Below are 21725 nucleotides of genomic sequence, written 5' to 3'. Positions count from 1 at the left end.
GTTTAACTTTTATTAAAAAAAAAAACTATTTAGTAACAGGAATGAAATGGGTAACAGGAATGAGTATCCATTATATTACTATACAGGTTTGACTACACATGTGAGGTATTAATGCCCTCACTGATATAGTGAAAGTGTTGAACACTGACTAGTGAGCTGATGTCACTGCTAAAAAAGGCCACATCATGTTTCTATTTAAATCTAGTGGTCTGCAGAGGTTTGTGTTAGATTTATGTTTAGGAGTAGAGGACGGGTTATAAGATAAGATATAAATAATGAAAAAACAATAAATATTAAATTAAAATTGATATTAAAAATAATATACTTAAATAATATCTTTTCAGTTTTTCTGTGAATATTGTTTTCTTATTGGGCAGCTCACAAACACCATTCCTTATGAGTCTACATAATTGCCACAGGACAGAAATTTCAAGTACATTTACTGTCATACTTGCAGAAATGTAATATAAAACAACAATGCAAGAACAACCATTGGTTTTCTCTGGGCAAAAGCATTGTCTCAGTGTGGATAGAAGCCCAAAAGGTTGAGAAAACGATGCATTTTCAAATTTATTCAGGTTAATATGGATGTAGCCTAATATTTACATTAATAAATCTGATGACACTACTTTCTCCTGGTACTTTTACTCAGTTACTATACTGTATATACTGTAGGATATATGAGTAACAGGACTGAAAGTGACAGGATTGAGATTTTAGGATAAAATGAGCAAATACATATAATCTAGCCAGAAGGAGTACAGTACATGCTAATATTATGAGAATACTCAGCAAATTATAGTGATTCACCAAAGCTTTCTATTTTTAAAATAAACAAGTAACATCTAAGAAATAATTTAGGGAACAGGACAGGATATTTATAATGAAGCTCCCAGCCACCGTTACAAAATCATCAAATATACAGAAAAGAAAGACCGCATGCTTTTGATCATTTCATTGTCTTCAGAAGATTCAGATGTTGCAATATTATGTTGAAAATGTGTCTTGAGGAATTTTCCCAGTTTTTTAGAGGGGGTAATGTGTTCAGGACTGAGTGAAAACCTGGGGACACGACTTAAATGTGAATTTCATCCAAAATATTATAAATTTATTTCGAAATAAATGTATTTAAAGCACTGATGGGACATGGAGATACACAAAAATGCAAAAGCGTTTATGAAGGATTTTAAACATTATATTTCTTGTTAAAATGTAGCGTTAGACACTGGAGACATGTACAAATGCTATATTTTCAGTGATTTAGTTATTTTATTTTTTTAAATTGCAGTTAGATTAATGTGCAAGACACGTTGCTTAACAATAAAATGTATTTTATAGTTAATTTTAATGCATGTTTGTACCTATAATGTCCTGGGGACAGAAATGGCACCCAGTTGGTGCAATGGCCCAAAAAACTTTATGAATGAATGTATCACGACACGACAGTAAAGCCAAAAGTCAAAATTAAAGTTGAAGAAACCTTTAATTGTGTTGAGTTCAGAGGAGTAAATTCAGTAAAAAAAAAAGAGAACATTATTACCTCCAGTAACAACAACAGTTCAGAGCAATATACATATATTGTTATATACAGTATCATACTTTATTAAAATACCGACATTAAATAATAGTACATATATTTATACTCTCACTTGCTTAGGAGATGTATATCCTCCACCCACCAATATACTGTACCAATATACTACCTATTACAGTACCATAAAAGCAACCCTATATATAAACAATATGTCTAGCAAGACATTAATATTTCTAAGTTTTCATATTGAAGAGGTTTTAGGTTCACCTACACTAGACCTCCATCATAGATCCATAGTGAAAAAAAACCCACTATTCTGTGCACGCTCAGCTCACGCTGGCAAAATCTTATAATTACAACTCACACTGTAGAACAAGATCAACAAGAAAGGATAGATACAAAAAATAACTACCAAATTATCCCACAGACAAATCTTAGCATGAGATTCTGTTTAACAATAAAATGTTTTATGAGGGAAAACAAGGAGGATTCAAGAGTGTTAAGAAGGCCACTATTCAATCAGATTGCAAAGTCCCAGCATATTATACAGACTAAAATATACAGTCCCTTTCGTTTGGGTTTCTAGTATCCCTTTTTGTCTGTCTGTGTTTGGATGTATGATAGTAAGGACATTATTTAATTACATGAACATTTATTAGAGATATTACAAGAACAAATATAGTACATCATCAAATAAAGTTTTGATTTAAAGTTTTGATCATTTGATTAAAGAAGACATAAATACAGCATTATCTATTTGGACCATCCAGAAAGTATAACAAGTGTAACACTGGTTGAACTCCTGGCTCCAATACGCCGTTTTTCATTTGAGTTAGGCAGGTGTAGAGGATCCTAATCGGAATGTCTTATTTTTCCATAATGGTCTCCATTTTGGGGTTAATGAAAGAGAAGCCAGCGAAGGCAGACTGGTCCATGGAGTCTATCAGGTTCTTGTCACTTTGAGAGAGACGTGGCTTCTCACTGAGGAACTCCCGGTCAAAATTGCTACAGTCACTGGGGGATTTCTGCATGTAGAGGAAGAGAGATGTGAGAAAATAATCCTGAAGTCACTTTCAAGACTGCTGAAGGGGTCATATCCTACTTTTTTTTTTTTTGTCTGGTTTGACATGGGTTGAAGTCTTCAGTGTCCCATGATCTTTAAAAAATCATTCTAATATGCTGATTTGGTCCTTAAAAAACATTTCTAATTATCATCCATGTACAAAACATTGGTGCTGTTTAATATTTTTGACAACATTTAAATGACAGATTTTTAGCAAGATTAAAAATATCCTTCCCATCACTTTTGAACAACATAATGCATCCTACTGAATAAAAGCATGAATTTCACTTACTGAAAATTAGCGAACATTCACAAATCATAATCACAAAACAATCAACACTTTAATGTGCTGCTCAAACTGTTAAGATTCCACTGTTAAAAAAGACATTTGCTGCCACCTAATGCTGTGATTCTACTGAAGTATATGCAGAGCTGTAGGTGCTACACAGTCAAAAAAGAAGTTTTGTAAGCAGTTTAGGAATACTAGTAACAAGAAATAATAAGTAATAGTCAAGTTTCTGAATACCAAATAGGTACTGATACTGTAAATGACGTATACTATTCGTCAGTCTGACGTCAATAACTTACTGAATAAACTGTCCACTTGGACTGGGGAGGAAGTTTTGATCTCTGAATGTTACAGCATTTTTTCTATAGTAAATCCAACTCTTATCTCAACAGATTAAGGAAAATTCGATTGCTCGTGACATGATACAACCTCTTTAAAAGAGATTTCCTGTTATTGTAATGTCATCATTAGAGCACAGATAAGGCAAAGGTTATTTGTTTATCATTAACGTCTTCACAAGTTTTCAGCCATGAGCACTACATTAGCTAAACAATTAGGACAGATATTTTGCTACTGCCTTTTGTTTCAAAGTACAGCAATAAGCTTGACATTTTTTTTACATTTATATTGCATTACTTTGAATCGTGCAATGAATGAATGTAAAATGAATCATGCCTGTAGTTGAAACCTCTCTTAACACCACTCATAGCAATGTTATTTTAGTATTGTTTATACACTATTATAGTAGTACATATAATATTTTGCATTTTTTCATGTTTATAATTTTAAGCTTATAATTTTTTTCTGATAGTTTTAATGTATTTTCATTTCAGCCGAGGAAGCATTTCAATTTTTTTTACAGCTGTCTATCAATTAAGGACATTTTTTTTAAATAGTAAATCAAATCATATCAGAATCGTACCACTTTTGGCTTGAACGGGGGAGACACCTCTCGTTTCTCCAGAGCAGGCCAATTGATTGTCTTGAAGAAGGCGTGTCCACGGATATTTCCCACAACACCAAGCCGTCGAGTTGGATCCCGTTCAAATAACTGAAAATGTAAAAGACACAGATTAAAGGACTCTATAAAGCATCAGTCCTGACAGCGTTCATTAAGATAAATCAATTGGTCAGACTCACTTTTTCCAGCAGGTCTTTGGCCTCTTTGGTAATCCACCGTGGGTAGTGAGGTACATCCATGCGGATCGACTCAAAAAGCTCATCCTCATCATCGCCCTGGAACGGCGACTGGCCAATCAGCATCTCGTAGAGCAGCACGCCGAACGACCACCAGTCCACAGAGAAACTGTATTTCTGTCCCAGCAGGATCTCAGGAGCAATATAATCTGGCGTGCCACAGAATGTGGTTGCTCTGTTTTCTCCAAGCATGTTCTCTTTGCACATCCCAAAGTCCGCAATCTTAATATGTCCATCCTTGTTCAGCATCACATTGTCCAACTTTAAATCTCTGATTAGACAGAAAAACAGACATGGTCCATTTGAGAAATGTGATTCATATGGACGTTTATGGCATGTTTTTGTTTGGTAACTTTCTGCTAAATTACTTGTACATGACAATAAAAATAATCACAGACTTGAAATACAAAATTGAAAACAGTATTATTGTGAAATAGAATTATAATTTAATAAAATGTATCCCTGTGATGGTAAAGCTGAATTTTCAGCATCATTTCTCTAGTCTTCATTCACACGATCCTTCAGAAATCCTTCTGATGTGTTGATTTGGTGCTCAAAATACATTTTTATTATTATCAGTGTTAAAAAACAGTTGTGCTGCTTAATAGTATTGTGTAAATTATGATACATTTTAGACATTAGATAGACACTCAATCTCACTGAAAAAAAAAAGAATTCAAATAATCAAAATAAGAGTTTCTTCAACAAGAAACACTAATTTTACCTGTATATAATTCCTTTAGAATGAAGGTACTGTAGTCCACAGATGATTTCAGCAGCATAAAACCTGTGACAAGAAACAGATTTGACCAAAACACTTGCTGTTGTTTTACAAAAAAACATTCTTTCTTGATTACGGAAGATAAACAATATAGCAGATATGCTACAGCAAAAAAAGATCATTTATTCAGAATGGATGTCACTCACGTGGCTCTGTACAAATCAAAACGGCCCTTATCCTGAATGTGGAACATCAGATCTCCTCCATTCAGATACTCCATCACAAAGAATAAGTGCTCCTGTTGATAAACACACGGATCATCATCGTTATTAAGTGACAATATATTTTACTGGAAAGAATGACAACAGAACCTGTTTTATTTTGTTACAACATTCCATGTCATTCTCATAATGTCTGATGTCAAACCTATGGTCCATCACATATGCCAAGCAGGCTGACGAGCTGATCAAATCTCGCCAGTCATGGAAACTTAGCATGTGTAACGGGGGGAACGAGTTCTTCAGCATACATCATCACAATGGTAACAAAGCTTTGTTCCTGCAATTGATTTACTGTAACTATAGAACTACGTAATTTGACAGGAAGATATTTGACTTTGCACAACCACATTCCATATCCATCAGTAACTTTTAGCAGCACTAATATAAATATTATACACATAATGCAGTCTTTTAGATAATCATTGCATTGCTCTTTATATAGATTACTAAAAGGTTGGCAAGATGTTTTTAATGTTTGAAAGAAGTCTCTTATGCTCACCAAAGCTTTGAACAAAAATAAACAGTAATATTGTGAAACATTACTGTAAAAAACTGAACTGTTCTCTATTTTAAAATGTTTTAGAATGTATTTTATTCCTCTGATAGCAAAGCTGGATTTTCTGATTTGGTGCTTACTGTCAATGTTGAAAATAGTTGAAAGCCACACACTTTTTTCAGGATTCTTCGATGAACAAAATGTTGAAAACAATATCTTTTGTAACATTATAAACATCTTTACTGTTTGGTCACTTTTGACCAATTTAATGCGTCCCTACTGAATAAAAGAGACCCCGGATTTTTTAATGGTAGTGAATGTAACACGTTATTATTTGGAAGAACGCTCACCTTCGACTGAAAGGTGCAGTAGAGGTGTGTGAGGAAAGGGTTTTCCCATGCTAACGCTAACACTCTTTTTTCCACCATTGTGCACTCCACGTCATCGTCCATAAGCACCACATCCTTCTTCAGGGCCTTTACAGCAAAATATTCTCCCCTTCCTTTGAGCTCAGCGAGAATCACCTGACAGAACATGGGAATTGTTTAAAGAGAGGGCTTCATAACAATACAATGCAGACATCTGTATACTGTGTGTTTCTTACCTTTCCAAAGCTGCCTTTGCCTAGTACCTTGTGGAACACAAAGTTGTTTACAGAGATGCGAGATGTAATGGTGGTGCTGGGAGGCACAGGGTTCATATCGTTCCACAGTTTTCCATACTGAGAGCCCTGCGCTAATATTTGTAAACACAAATATACATATACGCCACACATTAATAAACACAAGACAAAGTTACAAATAGATAAAAAAACTTAAACATTTCTGGTATTTAAAATAAAAAAATGTTAATTGAAATAAAATAATATACAAAAACCTGTATTATTTTATCCAGTTGTCAGGGCAACATTTCTTATTTTGATTTAGTTTCACTTTATACTAAAATAACTAAAACTAAAAGTGAAATAAAAACAAATACAAACTTGGATATACATATATATAAATATAAATTAAAAAATAAATGAAAAATGACAAAAACACCACAAAATTACTAAAATGAAAATGAAAACAGAAAATAAATAAATAAAATTATAATAATATAATATAATATAATATAATATAATATAATATAATATAATATAATATAATATAATATAATAATTGTAATTTAATTTAATTCATTTTTAATTTGCAATTTTTTTAATGAACGTTTTAAATGTCACATAATTGTCCGAAATATGTTTTGGGGCCACTTCATATTCAAATAAAAGCAAAGCTAATCTAATATAAGGTACCAAAACTAAGGGAACCAATAATGCAGTAATTCAAACTCACCACTAGGGTCCGCGTTTTTATCCATGGCTTGATAGATTCCAATTTCTGACAGAGTGGGATCTGGACGCTTTGTGGAAGATTTCTAAACACAATCAATGATATAATAAGCATGTTAGATTTTGTCTGCTTTATTTCTGGAAGTTTATTGCATACTGATGCATACATATGAATCCATGAAAACCCCCAAATAATGTCATCTTTTAGGTTTATAAAATAATGTTACTGCAAATGTCTTGAAAAAATGCTGTGGTTGAATCATTTACCAGGCTAACTTGAGTCAAAGCCTCAGCCAGGAGCTTCTGGTTGATTCCGCAGAGGTTGGCAACCTTGGTCTGGCATTTATGATGAACGTTCATACTACATTCTGAACAGAGAGAGTAAGGTGCATTAGATATTAAAAGAGAAGAAACAAAAAGACAATGAAAGGGAATAACAGATGAAAGACAACCATAAAAAAAATAACATCGTTCTTACCTTCACACTTGAGGCCTTGTTTGACCATTCCCCACAGCAGACTCCCACAGTGATCACAGAAGGTCGGGCTCATGTAGTTATGGGTCTTGAAGCGATGTGGCATGTCAATCTTAAAGCGCTCCTTCTGAAACTGCAGATGTACAAACAGGCCATTAGCAACAAACTGAATCGAAATGCTTGTAGGCACAGATGCAACATCTACAACGCCTCATGAAGCCCTTTCCAGAAGAGGTCCTTCCTACCCACATAGATCCCAGAGCTATCAGAGACTCTTTACAGAGAGGCTTTACAGTGTTTAGTTTAGTTACCCCAACATATTTGCGACATCTTTATAATATCATGGCCTTTTGTTGATTACTGACAGACTCTGATCCTTGCTACGTTTGCTACAGGTGTTGGAAACAGAAGGTCCAACCCCAGTTTCTTTCTCTTAAAAAGTCCTTCTTAAAATTTGACCCAAAACAGTTAAGACTGGCATCAGAGAGATAGCATATTAATGCATTTAGATACTTTGTTATTTGATCAGTGCAGACTTTGTCACATGATCATTCAGAAATTATTCTGAAATGCTGATTTGGTGCTCAAGAAACATGTTTTATTATTATCAGTATCATTCGATACATATTACTGTGTTACTATTTTTGTGGAAACCATGATACATATATACACCATATACTATATATTAAATAAATTGACGTAATATTGTAAAAGTAAGTATTCTTTTACTTAATATTATTTTCAGACCCCCCCCAATAAAAATTGGTTTCAGATCTTTTAACAGTTGACGGCCGCCCTACAGAACCGCTTTGGACCCTCTCATGGTCACGGAGCCCTTGCTGATCAAATGTGTTTCTTTATCAGAGGTTCAGAACACTAATGCTCACCACTGTATCTCGACTGTTGGTTGCTGTTCCCGTGCATCTCCCAATGATCTTATCAATGCACTTCTTGTGAATGGCCGCATTGCATTCTGGAAAAGAGTAAGGTGTAATGTGTGCAAATGACCTTTTAATTAATTTAACAGTACAAAATATCTTACAAAAAATAGATTTCAGAGAGCCCATTATGTTAATTCCACAGGAGGATCATTTACAGTATGTGCCACATATAAAAATCAGGTCAAAATGTAACATTAAACGACAAAATATCGGAACTAACATGTATAATGTGTGTTTTTACTGAGAACCAGATGGGAGCATCTACAAAAGATTGAGAAAGCTGTGAAGATACTTACGCCTACATTTGTAGCCCTGCTTGTTGAGACCCCTGGAATGCAAAAAGAGTGTGTTGGAGTATTGATATTTGTACACAATGGGTGATAATGTACTGTTAGTACTCTTATTAGGGAGAATCTGAAGCACTGACTCTCTACAACACATATACATTTATATACTGTATGCAGCGTGAACAAGGAACTAAGGCATAGCGCTCTGTCTCACACTGCACAGGAAGGAGACAGCCCGAGGGACTCTGCTGAGGCGGCTGAAATATCAGTGGAAAATCCAAGTGCGCTTGCACACACAAACACAGATGCTATTCAATGCTATGACTTACAATCACACACACACACTAAGATTGTGGCTGCCAGACTTCTGGCTGCTTAAGATTACTTATAGTTATGTCTACGTGAGATGCAATTTTTAATCATTTTAGATTTCTGATAGTGATGAACTAATGTTTCTGGGTCATTCCAATTTGGTATTGAACCTGCAAGCTTTTCTTTCACAGCCTAGGTCCCAAACCATTATGCTAGCACTATCCATTAACAAGCACTGCTGTTGCTAATACTTGGACTTAAGGGTCTGAACAAGCTAACCCCAAAAATTCAAGTATTATGTGTCTAACTTTGCCTGTATTGTTTTGCTGTGGATATGATACCTCTACATTTTTTGAATGGTGGATTTTAAAATGTGAAAAAAGTACAAGGATTTAAGTCATATTTAGAGACCAGTCCACAATGTCATATTTAATATCATAAGACTTGGGCTCTTCTGGTGTAGAATCGGCCAATAAATTTACTACCAAAGCCCTGGCAACCACCCACAACAACCTAGCATCATAACGGCAAAAGTGACACATTTCTTCCGAAACCAAAATCCGGTTATTAAATGGCAGTTTTTACTGTTACTATGTACATTAATATACTAGTATTTATATACTAACCAAACAAACTCCCTGCAGACCGAGCAGAAGGTGGGCTGTTTGAAGAAGGTGGCTGTGAACTCGTGGTTCTTGATAAAGTGAACTTTGGCCTGTTTGATGGCTCCTCTCCTCCTGTTTATTGTGAGAGCGCCGTCGTCCTCTTTACAAGTCACTGAGGACTTTGATTCTGCAACGCAGGTCAAAAAAGGGTCTTTTGAAATAGATGATTTATTTAGTTCTTTTTACTGAATTAAAATTAACTTTACTTGCACATCAATATGAAATGACATTGCTATGTGATATTTCACCCAAAATTAAATATTGTCAGAATTTTCATTTCTGGAATAAATATGCCAATGCGATATTTATTAGTTCCACTGGCTTTAAGATACAAAACAAATTTATATGGTGCATAATGACTGTTCTGTTTATGGTGCCTTCAGAATTTTTATAAATCACTATCAACTCATTTCCTGCCAAGAGCAACAAAAACTCTCAAGGGTTGAGACTGATAGTTTTACCCTCTGTGTGTTGCACATATATTTGACACCAACTATTGTTGAGTTTAAAGACAAGTCTTAATAAAGACAATATCCAATAAACATTCTTACAGTAAACAGTGAGATACAAAAAGCAAATCTGCCATGGTATTAAAAAATAAGATGCCAGAAAGAGGACCAGCATGAAAATATGAGTAAGATGCATGAGTAAGCAAAGACAGGGCAGATACCAGCTGACAGGACTAAGCTGGAGTCTGAGGGTGGTGAGATACTGGAAAAATAGAAGACTGAATTTAAAGAAACAGGGGAAAACCAGAGTGGAACAAAGGGAAGCAAATAGAGTAGACACTACGTATAGAAATAGGCATTCCATAGTTTTAAATTAAGGTTTTAAAAATATTAGTTTTTGCTAATCAGGACATAACTTGGATCAGTAAAAGTTCTCTATTCATCTAGTCATCTATTAAAATAGATAAAAGCAAAAAAGTTTTGCGAAAATCACCACCGTTACTACTTTTCAAAAGTTTGGGTTTCATTAAGATTTTTTAAATTTTTTGAAAGAAATTATTAATACTTTTATTCAGCAAGAATGCATTCAAATGAACAAAAGTGACTGTTAACACAGTTATAAATGTTATATGTATGTTAGAAAAGATTTCGATTTCATATGATTTCTGAAGGATCATGTGATACTGAAGTCTGGAGTAATGGCTGCCAAAAATTCAGTTTTGTCATTACGGGAATAAATTGCATTTTAAAATATATTCAAATAGAAAACAGTTATTTTTGAAAATGTTAATACTTTTTCAAAATATGACAGTTTTTATTATATTAGAAAACAGATTTTTTAAAGTGTAACATTTCAAAATATCTTCAAAACACAGTTTTTACTGTATTTTTGATCAAATAAACAAAGCCATGATAAGCATAAGAGACTTCTTTCAAAACACTACAAAAATCTTATTGACCCCAACTTTATACTTTTGAATGGTATATATGCTTGCATGTACCTACCTAGGTCTGAACCTTCTACAAAGAACTGGACAGACATCATCACCTTCCCAGAAGGCTGCAGGTCGACCCAAAACTCAGCACGGCCATTTCCTTTTTTGCAGCGCTCAGCAATGACAGAGACCCCAACCGTTGCCTCCGACAAAGGCTCCTCTGCCGTTTTCATCAGGACCACCTGTATGACACGGCCTTCATAGATGTGTGCGTCAAATGTGGATTTCCACGCAGGGTACATAGTAGGCTTCCTCTGGACCAGTGTCTTTCCCCGCTCTGGGTGGACAAAGAGAGGAAGGAATGCTAATGAAATTATGATGTTTCCTAAGTTACCCTTAAATTCTGAGGCAGCACTGCATACTGTTTATATTTTGTAGACAATCATGAAAAGTGAATTATACCTTGCTCTGTTTAAAAGCCTCACTGACCTGTGCTGAGGGATTCCTTCATCTTTATGGCACAGAATGGTTGCTCTGTCATAGGGGGAAGGTCTCCCAGTTGAAAATCACTGAAGGCGATCCGCAGGAACGGAGCCATGGTGAGATATCACTCTGCCTACATACAAAAGAAAAAATGGATGAAGTTCATAGGTTGCTAGAGGTCAGCAGACCTCTCTCACTCAGAGAAAAGTTTTTTCTCATAAAGAGCAGAAACATCACTTGCTTTGACAAAACACTGTTTAGAGATATGCTGTGATAGGCAAAGAAATATAATGCAGTATTTTTAAAAGATGAGCAAACATGATATGTGTGATGTGTACACTCTTTCTGATATACAGTGATATCTGATATGACATTTTTTGTAATTTTGACATTATGCTGAGAATATAATTTGTAATAAAAAAAATCTCAAATTAAAAACAGAAGCACATTTATTGGACTCGATTGTTTGAATATTTTGCATTTTACACAAAAACCTCAAAAAAGTTTGGTGAAAAAAAAAAAGTTACGGTTTTGAAAATGGGTGCATTTATTTGACCAAACATTTTGTAAGAACAGTAATATTGTGAAATATCAATCTAATTTAACATTTTTTTTAAAAACTTTTCTATTTTAATGTTTTTAAATGTAATCATATTGCTGTGATGGCGAGGCTGAATGGTATTGTATATATAATATTTTCCATAACTTTTATAACAACTATTCATAAAACCCTCAAGATTTGCTAAAGTTTCAGGATTATTGCTTCAGTTTCCTATATTGTGAAAAGCCAATACTTGTGAAATCGACTTTTTTTATGGTTCTGCTTACATTACTTTCACTGCTGCTGACTAGCTGGTTTTATTTTCCTAATAGGCACAATTGCAGAGTAGAAGCTAAATAATGTGTTATTTTTCATAGCCACATCATTTTCCAATCCCACCCCTCTCCTACTGGAATTACTGAACACACAATGGCTCAAAGAGCTTTGACGGGATTCTGGGGCACAATTGGCCAACTGCAGACCTTTACTTGGTTTCACAGTTTAATCATTGGGATTAAGAGCTCAGATACACACTGCACACAATGGAAAATAAAGTGAATGAAAAACACAAACAGCAAGTGCAATTTTAGTAAATCTGTCACCAACCTTCTACTGATTTAAATAGTTTTTAAGAAATGTATGCAGCACTAACAAGATCAAAATGTACTTTCAAAAATTGTTTGTTATCAAACAGGTTTCCTTAACACCCCACTCATCTGTCATTGGTCAGACAAACAGATAGCTCCGCCCCAAACTCAAACCAACATTCTGAAAGTACAACAGAACTACAGTGTTCATACTTTTCAGGAAAATCAACCTACAAATGGCTTATTCATGCTGTAGTTGCATATTAAGTGCTTAAAACTGAAAAAAAAAAATCACACTTTATCTTAAAACTCTGATGAAGCAGCTTTGAGTTTCTTTATCTCTGCCTCATGACTGATTGCTGAAAGACAAAATGTAGAGCAAGTGAAGTGGGACCATTCGTGACACCACCCATGACGGAGTACTGACAGACTAATCAAGATCTATCTATTTGCTGATCTGCCACAGTTTGAGGCCAGCGGCTCCACACCAACAAAGTGTTGAATCCACTCAGATGAGTGACAATGACTGCAGAACACGCCAACAGAAATTAAAGTCTGTGTGGGTAACAACATAAAATGACAGAGGACATGTACAGTATGTGGGCATCTCAGTCAAAGCAAATAATAAAGAAAAGTTCATCCACAACCCCAAATATAGAAGGTTTCATTGGGAAAACCTGTAGTTTTGATATTATGGTCTCAAACACATAGTGTTCCAAAGCGTAGAAACTGCATGCCCTAAAATCGTCCTAAAAATGGATGGTTTTGAACTAAATCTGTGTCAAACACAGCATTAAATACTGATACTGATACAGAGTACATTTAGATCATTGCTGAAGGTTGTGACAGAGCCTTGCTCCACAAATTATATAATCCTCCATGAATTATATCATCATAAAATGGTAAATTGAGATAATTGGAACCAGCTTTAAAAGCTCCCACACAAACTGATCTGGTGATATTTGTTTTTATCTTCTCTATTCTACATGGTGATGATGATGTGTTATATATTTAAACATGTACATCTATAATAGAGAGAGAGTGAGAAAGATTAAGGATAATCTGGGACCACACACACATAATATGACAAAAAAATATATATTAATATAAACGAATGAAACACTCAGTCAAACATAAACCTCTTACACATAAATGCATATGACTACAGAAAAAAAAATCCCTGGAGAGAGTGGAAAAAATGAGCCAATGCAACAAGGGAGGGGATGGAGAAAAAATGAGGAAAAACTAGAAAGGGGGAGGGAAGAAAGAAAGCATTGAGCAACATACTGGAAGTTCAATGTGCTTGCTAAACAACCAGACTGTTAGGCTATTTAAATACAAGACTGACAGCCTTACTAATGTAGTGCATTCATCACTCCATGTCTACAAATCATGTTTTAAGTGTACAGAAAACACGTCATTACTAAAAGGTTTCGTCATCTATTTTAATATGAAATGAATAAGTGTGTCCGGTGTGTGCGTATCTTTTCAGTAGCCTCAGTTCCCTCAGCGGCCCATTAATTTGTCAAGAGAGGTCACCTCCCTCACACCCAGACCAGTTGCTGCTTAATTAACACACATCCCTCTGGTATGCCTATGTAGACGTGTGGTAATGTGTGCATGGCACTACATTTAACTCTTTTGATGTTAAAACTGGTAACCACCATGCTTCGGTGTTAAACAAATAAAGTAATGCATTATGATCAGATTACAGAAATGCATGCGATTAAGGTAGAAGCACGAGGATGAGTAACAAATGTGAGTTGAATGCTTTACCATCAGCTCTGCTTCATCATTGCTAATTTATGTTCCAATACTAAGAACAATTCTGTTGTATATACAATATGAAAAAAGTCATTTTTGGACACTTGTATCGAACTTGGACTCAAGTTAGCCAACATGCTAAAGCAAAACAGACGAAGGCTGCAGGATTGTTTTGTTTGTTCGAGCAGCCAGTAGCCTATTTCATGAAGGCTCGTTCAGTGGCTATCAATCTGCTGCTCTCTATGTTTCGGATGATTGGCAGTTCACTGCAGATGTCCCATTTTTAGGTGTACATGTTCCAGAGTTATAAACTCTGAGATCACAGCTGAGCCTGATATAAACTGGATTGGATTTGTTTAGTCAAATCTATCAATTTTATCCTACTCTAAAACTCTTTTTAGTTTAGTTTCAACAGGCCACAAACCAGCCAATCAATGGTGTAGTTTTGGGATGGAACTTTCAGTTTGGTCAACCAATAGCAGTCTGGGAGAAGTGTTCATAAAATCTGAATGAAAACTCATGTTTATGCAAAGTTACGTTTATCTTTTTTATTCTTTCTCTCGCACACATTATAAACTTTACAACTTCACGTTTCATTGAAATAAAGGTAAACACATTGGGCTTTCATTTGAGATACTAGAAACACTGTTAATGATCTCACTTTTAAAACTTTATGATTCACAGATTTCACTGCTTAAATCTCCATACTGATTGAAAGCATGAAATATCTACATTTTCTCACTCTATTGTTTCTGACCTTTCACTGGTTTTATCTATTGAACACATTCTGTTTTTCTTTCTGTGTGATATTAGTCTCAAGTCACACAGGCTTTGTCTGTTCTGGAGATCTGTCTTAGTGTGCGGGTGTTTGTGTTCAAGTAATTGGTGAGAATTACAGAGTGTAGTGCAAAAAAGACTCGCTCTGTTCGCTGTCCTGCACCAGACAGCTGCTCTGCTCTCTTTTTTTCTGAACTTCCTACACAGTCTCCAAACTGTTCTCACTCAATACTGGGCTGAAAACATGCACAAATATTTCAGATGATCTCATTATTTAACAGATCAAATGGAGACCAGGTTGAAACTTATGAATAGACTAGAAGAAAGGATTTTACCATTGAAAAAAAAAACACATTTCACCTTCAATGCAGAAAGTACACAAGTCTAAAAAAGACTTGAATCTGAAACATAAAAGTAGAATTCTATCCCATATAGAATCACTGGATCACTGGCTGCATACACATTAGATCACTGGAGAAGATATGTTGGTAAGAAAGACATATCTTGAATTATTGGTTATTGCTAGTGTAAAAAAAAAAAAACAATTGAACTATTTTGACTAAGACTGGCTTGAAAACATCTATATATTTTAGTCTAGAGAATGCTGTGTACTTATGATAGATAACACAGCTGCTTTTCCCTAAATAAGACACTGTTGTAGAGTTAGAAAGTGCTTTGCACTGCAAGATCTTTCATTACTATGGTTTTCATTTCATGGTATTGTACTCGTCTGCATAAAAAAAGGTAGACTGTCACTTTAAGTACAGAACAAAACAAACAAACTGGTTATGTCGGAAAATGAGACTACTGTCATGCTATGGTGTGGAATGAACATATGGGTAATGAAATGTACCACAAGTACAGGTATAGAAAGAATGTGAACACGGTGCAGAGAATCTGAAAGTTTATAAAAAGACAGCCATGATTCAATGCACACGGGGAAACCTGTTAGTTTGGATGGTGCGGTTGCATTTTTCTATAATCACACTTGTGAATGTATATGTATTCATGGAATTACATACAGCTGAGTTTGTCAGAGTTAAAGGCACCATACTGCTGTCTGTACTTTGCTAACATGAAGCAAAAATAATCCCCCAGCTTCCCAAAATCCCCCTCTGTGCACTGCAGTCTTAATAATACAACTAAGCAATGCAAAATCCTCAGTTTGAAGTCAATAAAAAACAGTGCTTGCAATCCATTTTATTTTCATAATGTAGCACATTAATGTGAAACAGGATGTACAAGAAAAAAAGGGACAGACTTGATCGAGAACCTTTTTGGATTGTAAAATGTGGCTCCTATATGACAGACGAGAGCTGGAATTTTATTTATTTATTTATTTTTTTGCATATTTTTAAAAGAGTCTAGTTGATTTGTTGCTTAAGAAACATTTTTATTAAACATGGTTATTTTTTTTTTCCAAAAATATATTTATATTTATCATTAGTAGAAAAGAAAGTAAGCATTTATTAGATTTTTTTCCAGAACCTTATAAAATTCTGCCACTTTTAATACATTTAATGAGTCTTTGAATAAAATTAATTTATTTAAAAAAAAAAAATCTTTCTGATGCCAAACCTTTGTTCAGTTTTATTTTCAAGTAAATCAAGATTCACACTCAGCAAGGAAAAGGACTTTATCTTATCCATCTAATCGAGGTTAGAATAATAAAATTCAATTTGACATACCAGAATGGAGCCAGACCTGAATGCAAGTTTTTTTTTTTTTTTTTTGCTATATCATTAACATAAGTTGACATTTCAGAGAAAGATTGTGTTACCTTGATTAAAGAAGCACAAATATTTTCTTTGGGCTAACATGCATCAATAAATCATCCACAATAAGAAAAGAAACATTAATTAAAAAGGTAAATAGTGTTAACATGCTTATCCTGTTAAAACTGGAAAATCTAGCCTTTTTAGAAAACACAAATAAAAATTTGCATTCCTTGTTTTCGGAGCGAGATCTAGAATTAACTTTAAATGTCTGCAGGTGAGTTTAATCAGTCACCGATCACTGGATACAAGAACAAAAATGTAATTGTTTGAGTATTGCATAACACCCACACAAAACCATTTCTTCTCTACACATATGTCATAGGGTTAGTGGGTTAAAATAACACACATCAAGGAAGCATTTGTGTGCAGAGAGTGACAGTGAGGGAGAAAAACATGGAGAGTGAAAGATCAGTGACTTCAAGGTCAGATGAGTGCTGAGTGCCATGTGACATTCGTTTTAGTGTAGCATTGATTTCTCACCCCTCTCTTCCCTTAGGCTAAGAAACAAGAGACCCTATGCTTCTGTCTTTCTCGCTCTAGCCTATAACACACACACACACACACACACACACACACACACACACACAAAAGCACACACACAAAAGCACACAATGGTTGGTTAAGGTTAGTGTGGAAAAGCCAATTCCTCTCTGAAACAGGGCTTACTGTGTGACTGCCACTTTGCTTACAAATGTGTGTGTGACATATAAGGGCTCAAATCCGTTCACTGCAGTGTTTTTGACAAGAATTCACGCACACAGATATGTTGGTATGTCGACCTAAAGGTGAAGCTGAGCTTGTCTCTGTCTGTCAGTGCAATAAGAGCGGTGTCCATTTCTGCCTTGCGCACACTTCACAAAAGCTTCATTAATCCAAGAAGACCAACAGAGAGTGGCCTGTGTGAGCTCGCTACCATAAAAGTACGCAACATAAACGATACAACAAGACAAAATGAGTAATGAAATGCAAAATGTACAGAAAGCAAACAATACTGTTGGGTGTTGCACTCTGAGCCTCTATATAAAACTGACTTTGTGCTGTATTTGTGTTTGCCGGAGGCACTATGGTGGAAAAAACTCAAAACAAAGCCAGTGATAGGTTTAAACGCTCCTAATGGTGTTTGCCTGTCGTGCACGTTACAGAAACAACACTGCTGTTGACAGGCATGTGGACGCGCACCATCATCGCTACATTCTTCTCCCCTGCAGTTTAGTAGATAAATAATTTAGAAGAGATGCATGTTGTTGATTAAGACCTTTACTAACATGTGCCTTCCGGCTGAGAACAATGTGTTGATTTGGTTCACTGTACAGGTTGTGGACGTACAGTAGAGACCAATGACATACAAGCATTCATTATACAATGAAACAAAAGAGACAAACTACTAGAGTCTCTGGTTAATGTCAAGAACAAAACACCCAGTGAGAATGTGTGAAAGAGGAAAGAAAAAAAAAAAGTGCAATATGGTGGCTTGTGCGTGTAAAGGAAAGATTAAAAATTAAGTCTGTGGTTAGTAAGAAAATGGTGCAATGCAGTGTAGCCAATCAAAAAAGAGAAACTCAGTTTCGATGCATTTTAAGCGGGGACGTTTTATTTATATTATTATGTTTCTTGGTCTGAAGTTGGCTTAGAAAATTTGCCTCAAAATGTTTTATATGCAGTACAAACTTTCAACTTTAAATTTTAACTTTTGATAGGGGTACTCAAACTTTTCACTTTTCGTATTTGGAGATTGACGAATGCGCAACAAATTGTACGGATATGAGTATTATTAATTATTAACAGATGAATATTAAGTCTAGTAAAGTGTAAAAAGCAATCCACAAATCTTGAGGTAAAACGAAAATATTTAAAACAAATATAAGTTGATGCACTACATTTGAAATATTCAACATTAGATGAATTCTGTGCACCAGTTTGTGGAGTTTCTTTGCAAGCGTAAACAACCAACAGCTGTGTTAAACACCGGACACATGTGCATGACACATCAAAACTAATAAAGCTGGTTTAATATCAGCCATCATATTGGTTACTGGCCATAATATACAAATAATTATTGTTGTCTATTTCAACTTTGGTGCATGACTAAGTGTCAGGATGAAATAATCAAAAACAATACATATGCCATTTATAATATTGTTCTAACCACTCTGTAGATTTTAAAACCGCCATAAAAAGTACAGAAGTACTCAACAGCCTGCAAATGTTCCAAATATGCAAGTTTTTAGTACACTGTAAGTGTAGCTACTCTAATTTTAGTACAAATTAGTAACAAAAAGAATGAAAATGACAAAGCATTACCACCATCTCACACATCGAGGCCTGCAGATATTCCCCATGTTCTGTTTGTTTTTAAGGGTGGATGGACAGCTCGTGCAGGGACAGCTGTCATACTGAATGGTTTGGTAAATATTGTCAGAGACAAAAGCCTACACTGCTCATTTTGTGCTTGGCAAATAATGCTTTCGCGAAAAAACAAATAAACCCGCTTTAGAAAAATGGCACAGCTTTAACCAATAGGTTTGAGTCTGATCTTGGTAGGAAAACAAAATATACTTTACCTCTAGCCTCCAAAACGCCTCTGAAGAACTTGCTAGCCATAGCGGTAACTATGGAAACCACGATTAAGACGCTTCCCAAACGCTCGTGAAAGCGAATCCGGCGAAGTTTATTTTATCTGTTATTTTTAATAAGCGAATAAGACATTGTCATTAAGACTAGTTAGTTTCTATCTCCATCTCAAAGAACTTGAAAAACAAGACCGTGCAGTAGGCCATCAGTTACTGTTACGCTTAATGTAGACACGCATTATTAAATTGTGTATATATTTCAGAGTATGGAGGAGCAGGAGCGGGAAAGAGTTGTGAGTCTGGTCTTTCTATATGTGTTTACATAACTATGGCAGCGCATTCTAAGAAACTCTGTACAGAAAAAATGTACAACTGCTGCTGCTTCCGCGTATCTGTACAGTGTAACTAAACCGAATTAAAAAGAGAGAGAGAGAATATATCAAGTTTATTATCCTGAACTTGAATGTTTGGGAACACACGATACTAAACATTTAAACGACTTCCTGTTAAAACAAAAAGCGTCTCTAATCTCTCGTTACTAAATGTCTAGAATTGTTTCCACTGAATCTGAAACGGATTTGCTGGACTGAGTGCTCGCGGCGACCGAGAGACAAACATCGAAAATGCGACGAAATCTATTGGTTGTTGGCGGACAACGTGGACGTTTCATGTTATACACGTCTGTCATTTACACGCTCCCGATGGGCGGATTTGTAAGTACCCACAAAGCGCACTAAAAGGGAAAAGTTGCAAGCACAAAACTTACCAACTTCGAAGTCCGACAGGTTTCAGTAATTCGTTTCTTATTCTCGCTGCTGCTGTGTAAATTGAGGAATGAGCGGCGCGCCGTGTTTGAGGAAGTATTTACCCGCTGTGTCTGTGTCTGGGGTTTGACAATAGCTGCTGGAGGAGTGACGTCAGGCAGGTAGAGAGAGAGAGAGAGAGAGAGAGAGAAGGATGGAGGGGGTTTCTATCTATCTATCTATCTATCTATCTATCTATCTATCTATCTATCTATCTATCTATCTAATGCATTATTTTGTTTATACATTAAAGAATTGACCCAGAAAGAAGAATTCTGTCAACATTAACTCTCTCAAGCTGTCCCAAACCTTTCTTTCTTCTGAAGAGCACAATAGAAGATATTTTGAAGAATGTTGGTAGCCAAACAGCTGACTGTGTTAAAACAAAGGAAGTCAATGGCTACCATGAAGTGGTTGGTTATTCTTCAAAATTTTATATTTTTGTTCAACATTAGAAAGAAACTCATAGAGGTTTGAAAAAACTTAGTAAATGATGACAGAATTGTCATTTTTGGGTGAACTATCCCTTTAATCTATCTATCTATCTATCTATCTATCTATCTATCTATCTATCTATCTATCTATCTATCTATCTATCTATCTATCTATCTATCTATCTATCCTACTCATATATCCTATCCTATATCTCAAGTCTTTGAGAGATATTAAAAGCTCTATGATGTCATATGGTTAAAGATTTATCAGATGTGCACAATCGAGGTCATAATTTTCTTTTGAAAAACACATACATGTATGTTTCTCATTTAACTGACCCTGGACTGGTTTATGAATTACCATTGTTGGTAGTTGACCTGGTGCTTTCATTTCCTGAAGGCAGGAGATTCCTGAAGGAAACTTTTTTCTTTGGGAACTCCATTTAGTCCCGCCTCACACCAACACAAGGAATGGGCACGGACAAAACATTTATCGCATTCACACACATTATACACACACGCACACACACAAACACACACACAAAGAAGCAGCAGTCACATGATGCTGACTCACAGACTGCCCCACCCCTTCAATCTAGGTCTGTCAGTGGTGTATAAAGCTGTGAGTTTCAGTGTTTCTATATTTAGTATCGTTTCCAACGACTTTCTGTTTAACCCAATCTAACATTTTATGTGTAACAAATTTAGGTGTGTAAATTGCAATCCAATGAATACCATTATTATATTATATAAGTTCTGAGGAATAGTGAGGACTCATTGCATGGGTTTATGATGTGTGGTTTCACTTCTCTTCTGTTTTATAGAACTGCTTCTTACCAGTTTTTTCTTTCTTCTCCTTTACTGTCTCTCTTTCCTCCTTATTTTTCTCTCCCCTTCCTTTCTGTCTTATCTCACCCCTTTTAATACAATTTATCGGTCTTGCCTCACTTCTCTTTTACTATTACTTCCCTCTTCTTTACCTTTGTCTTTAAAGTCTGTAATGAGTTTTAAAT

The 21725-nt window shown here is 35.3% G+C and overlaps 1 protein-coding gene across 2 annotated transcripts; it reads right to left on the bottom strand.

The window, feature by feature from the left end:
* Positions 1 to 1464: 1464 nt before the first annotated feature.
* Positions 1465 to 20388, bottom strand: LOC109105878 (protein kinase C delta type-like). 2 transcript variants are annotated; one of them, XM_042734384.1, is made up of 16 exons: positions 20242 to 20388; positions 11465 to 11591; positions 11046 to 11312; positions 9553 to 9718; positions 8624 to 8655; positions 8274 to 8359; positions 7390 to 7519; positions 7179 to 7279; positions 6916 to 6997; positions 6186 to 6316; positions 5932 to 6105; positions 5011 to 5102; positions 4808 to 4870; positions 4027 to 4354; positions 3809 to 3937; positions 1465 to 2559 (listed from the first exon to the last, which is right to left on the bottom strand). In XM_042734384.1, exons 2-16 carry the CDS (start codon positions 11571 to 11573, stop codon positions 2401 to 2403), a joined length of 2049 nt encoding a protein of 682 aa, XP_042590318.1. In that variant the 5' UTR covers positions 11574 to 11591; positions 20242 to 20388; the 3' UTR covers positions 1465 to 2400. The 2 variants fall into 2 exon arrangements, with proteins under 2 accessions (XP_042590318.1, XP_042590319.1); XM_042734385.1 differs by lacking the exon at positions 20242 to 20388 and adding an exon at positions 19467 to 20139.
* Positions 20389 to 21725: the final 1337 nt, after the last annotated feature.

This window comes from Cyprinus carpio, chromosome B11, assembly GCF_018340385.1.
Source record: "Cyprinus carpio isolate SPL01 chromosome B11, ASM1834038v1, whole genome shotgun sequence".
NCBI lineage: Eukaryota > Metazoa > Chordata > Actinopteri > Cypriniformes > Cyprinidae > Cyprinus > Cyprinus carpio.
Note: the sequence above shows the minus strand (reverse complement) of the source record. Positions and strands in the feature narration are given on the sequence as shown.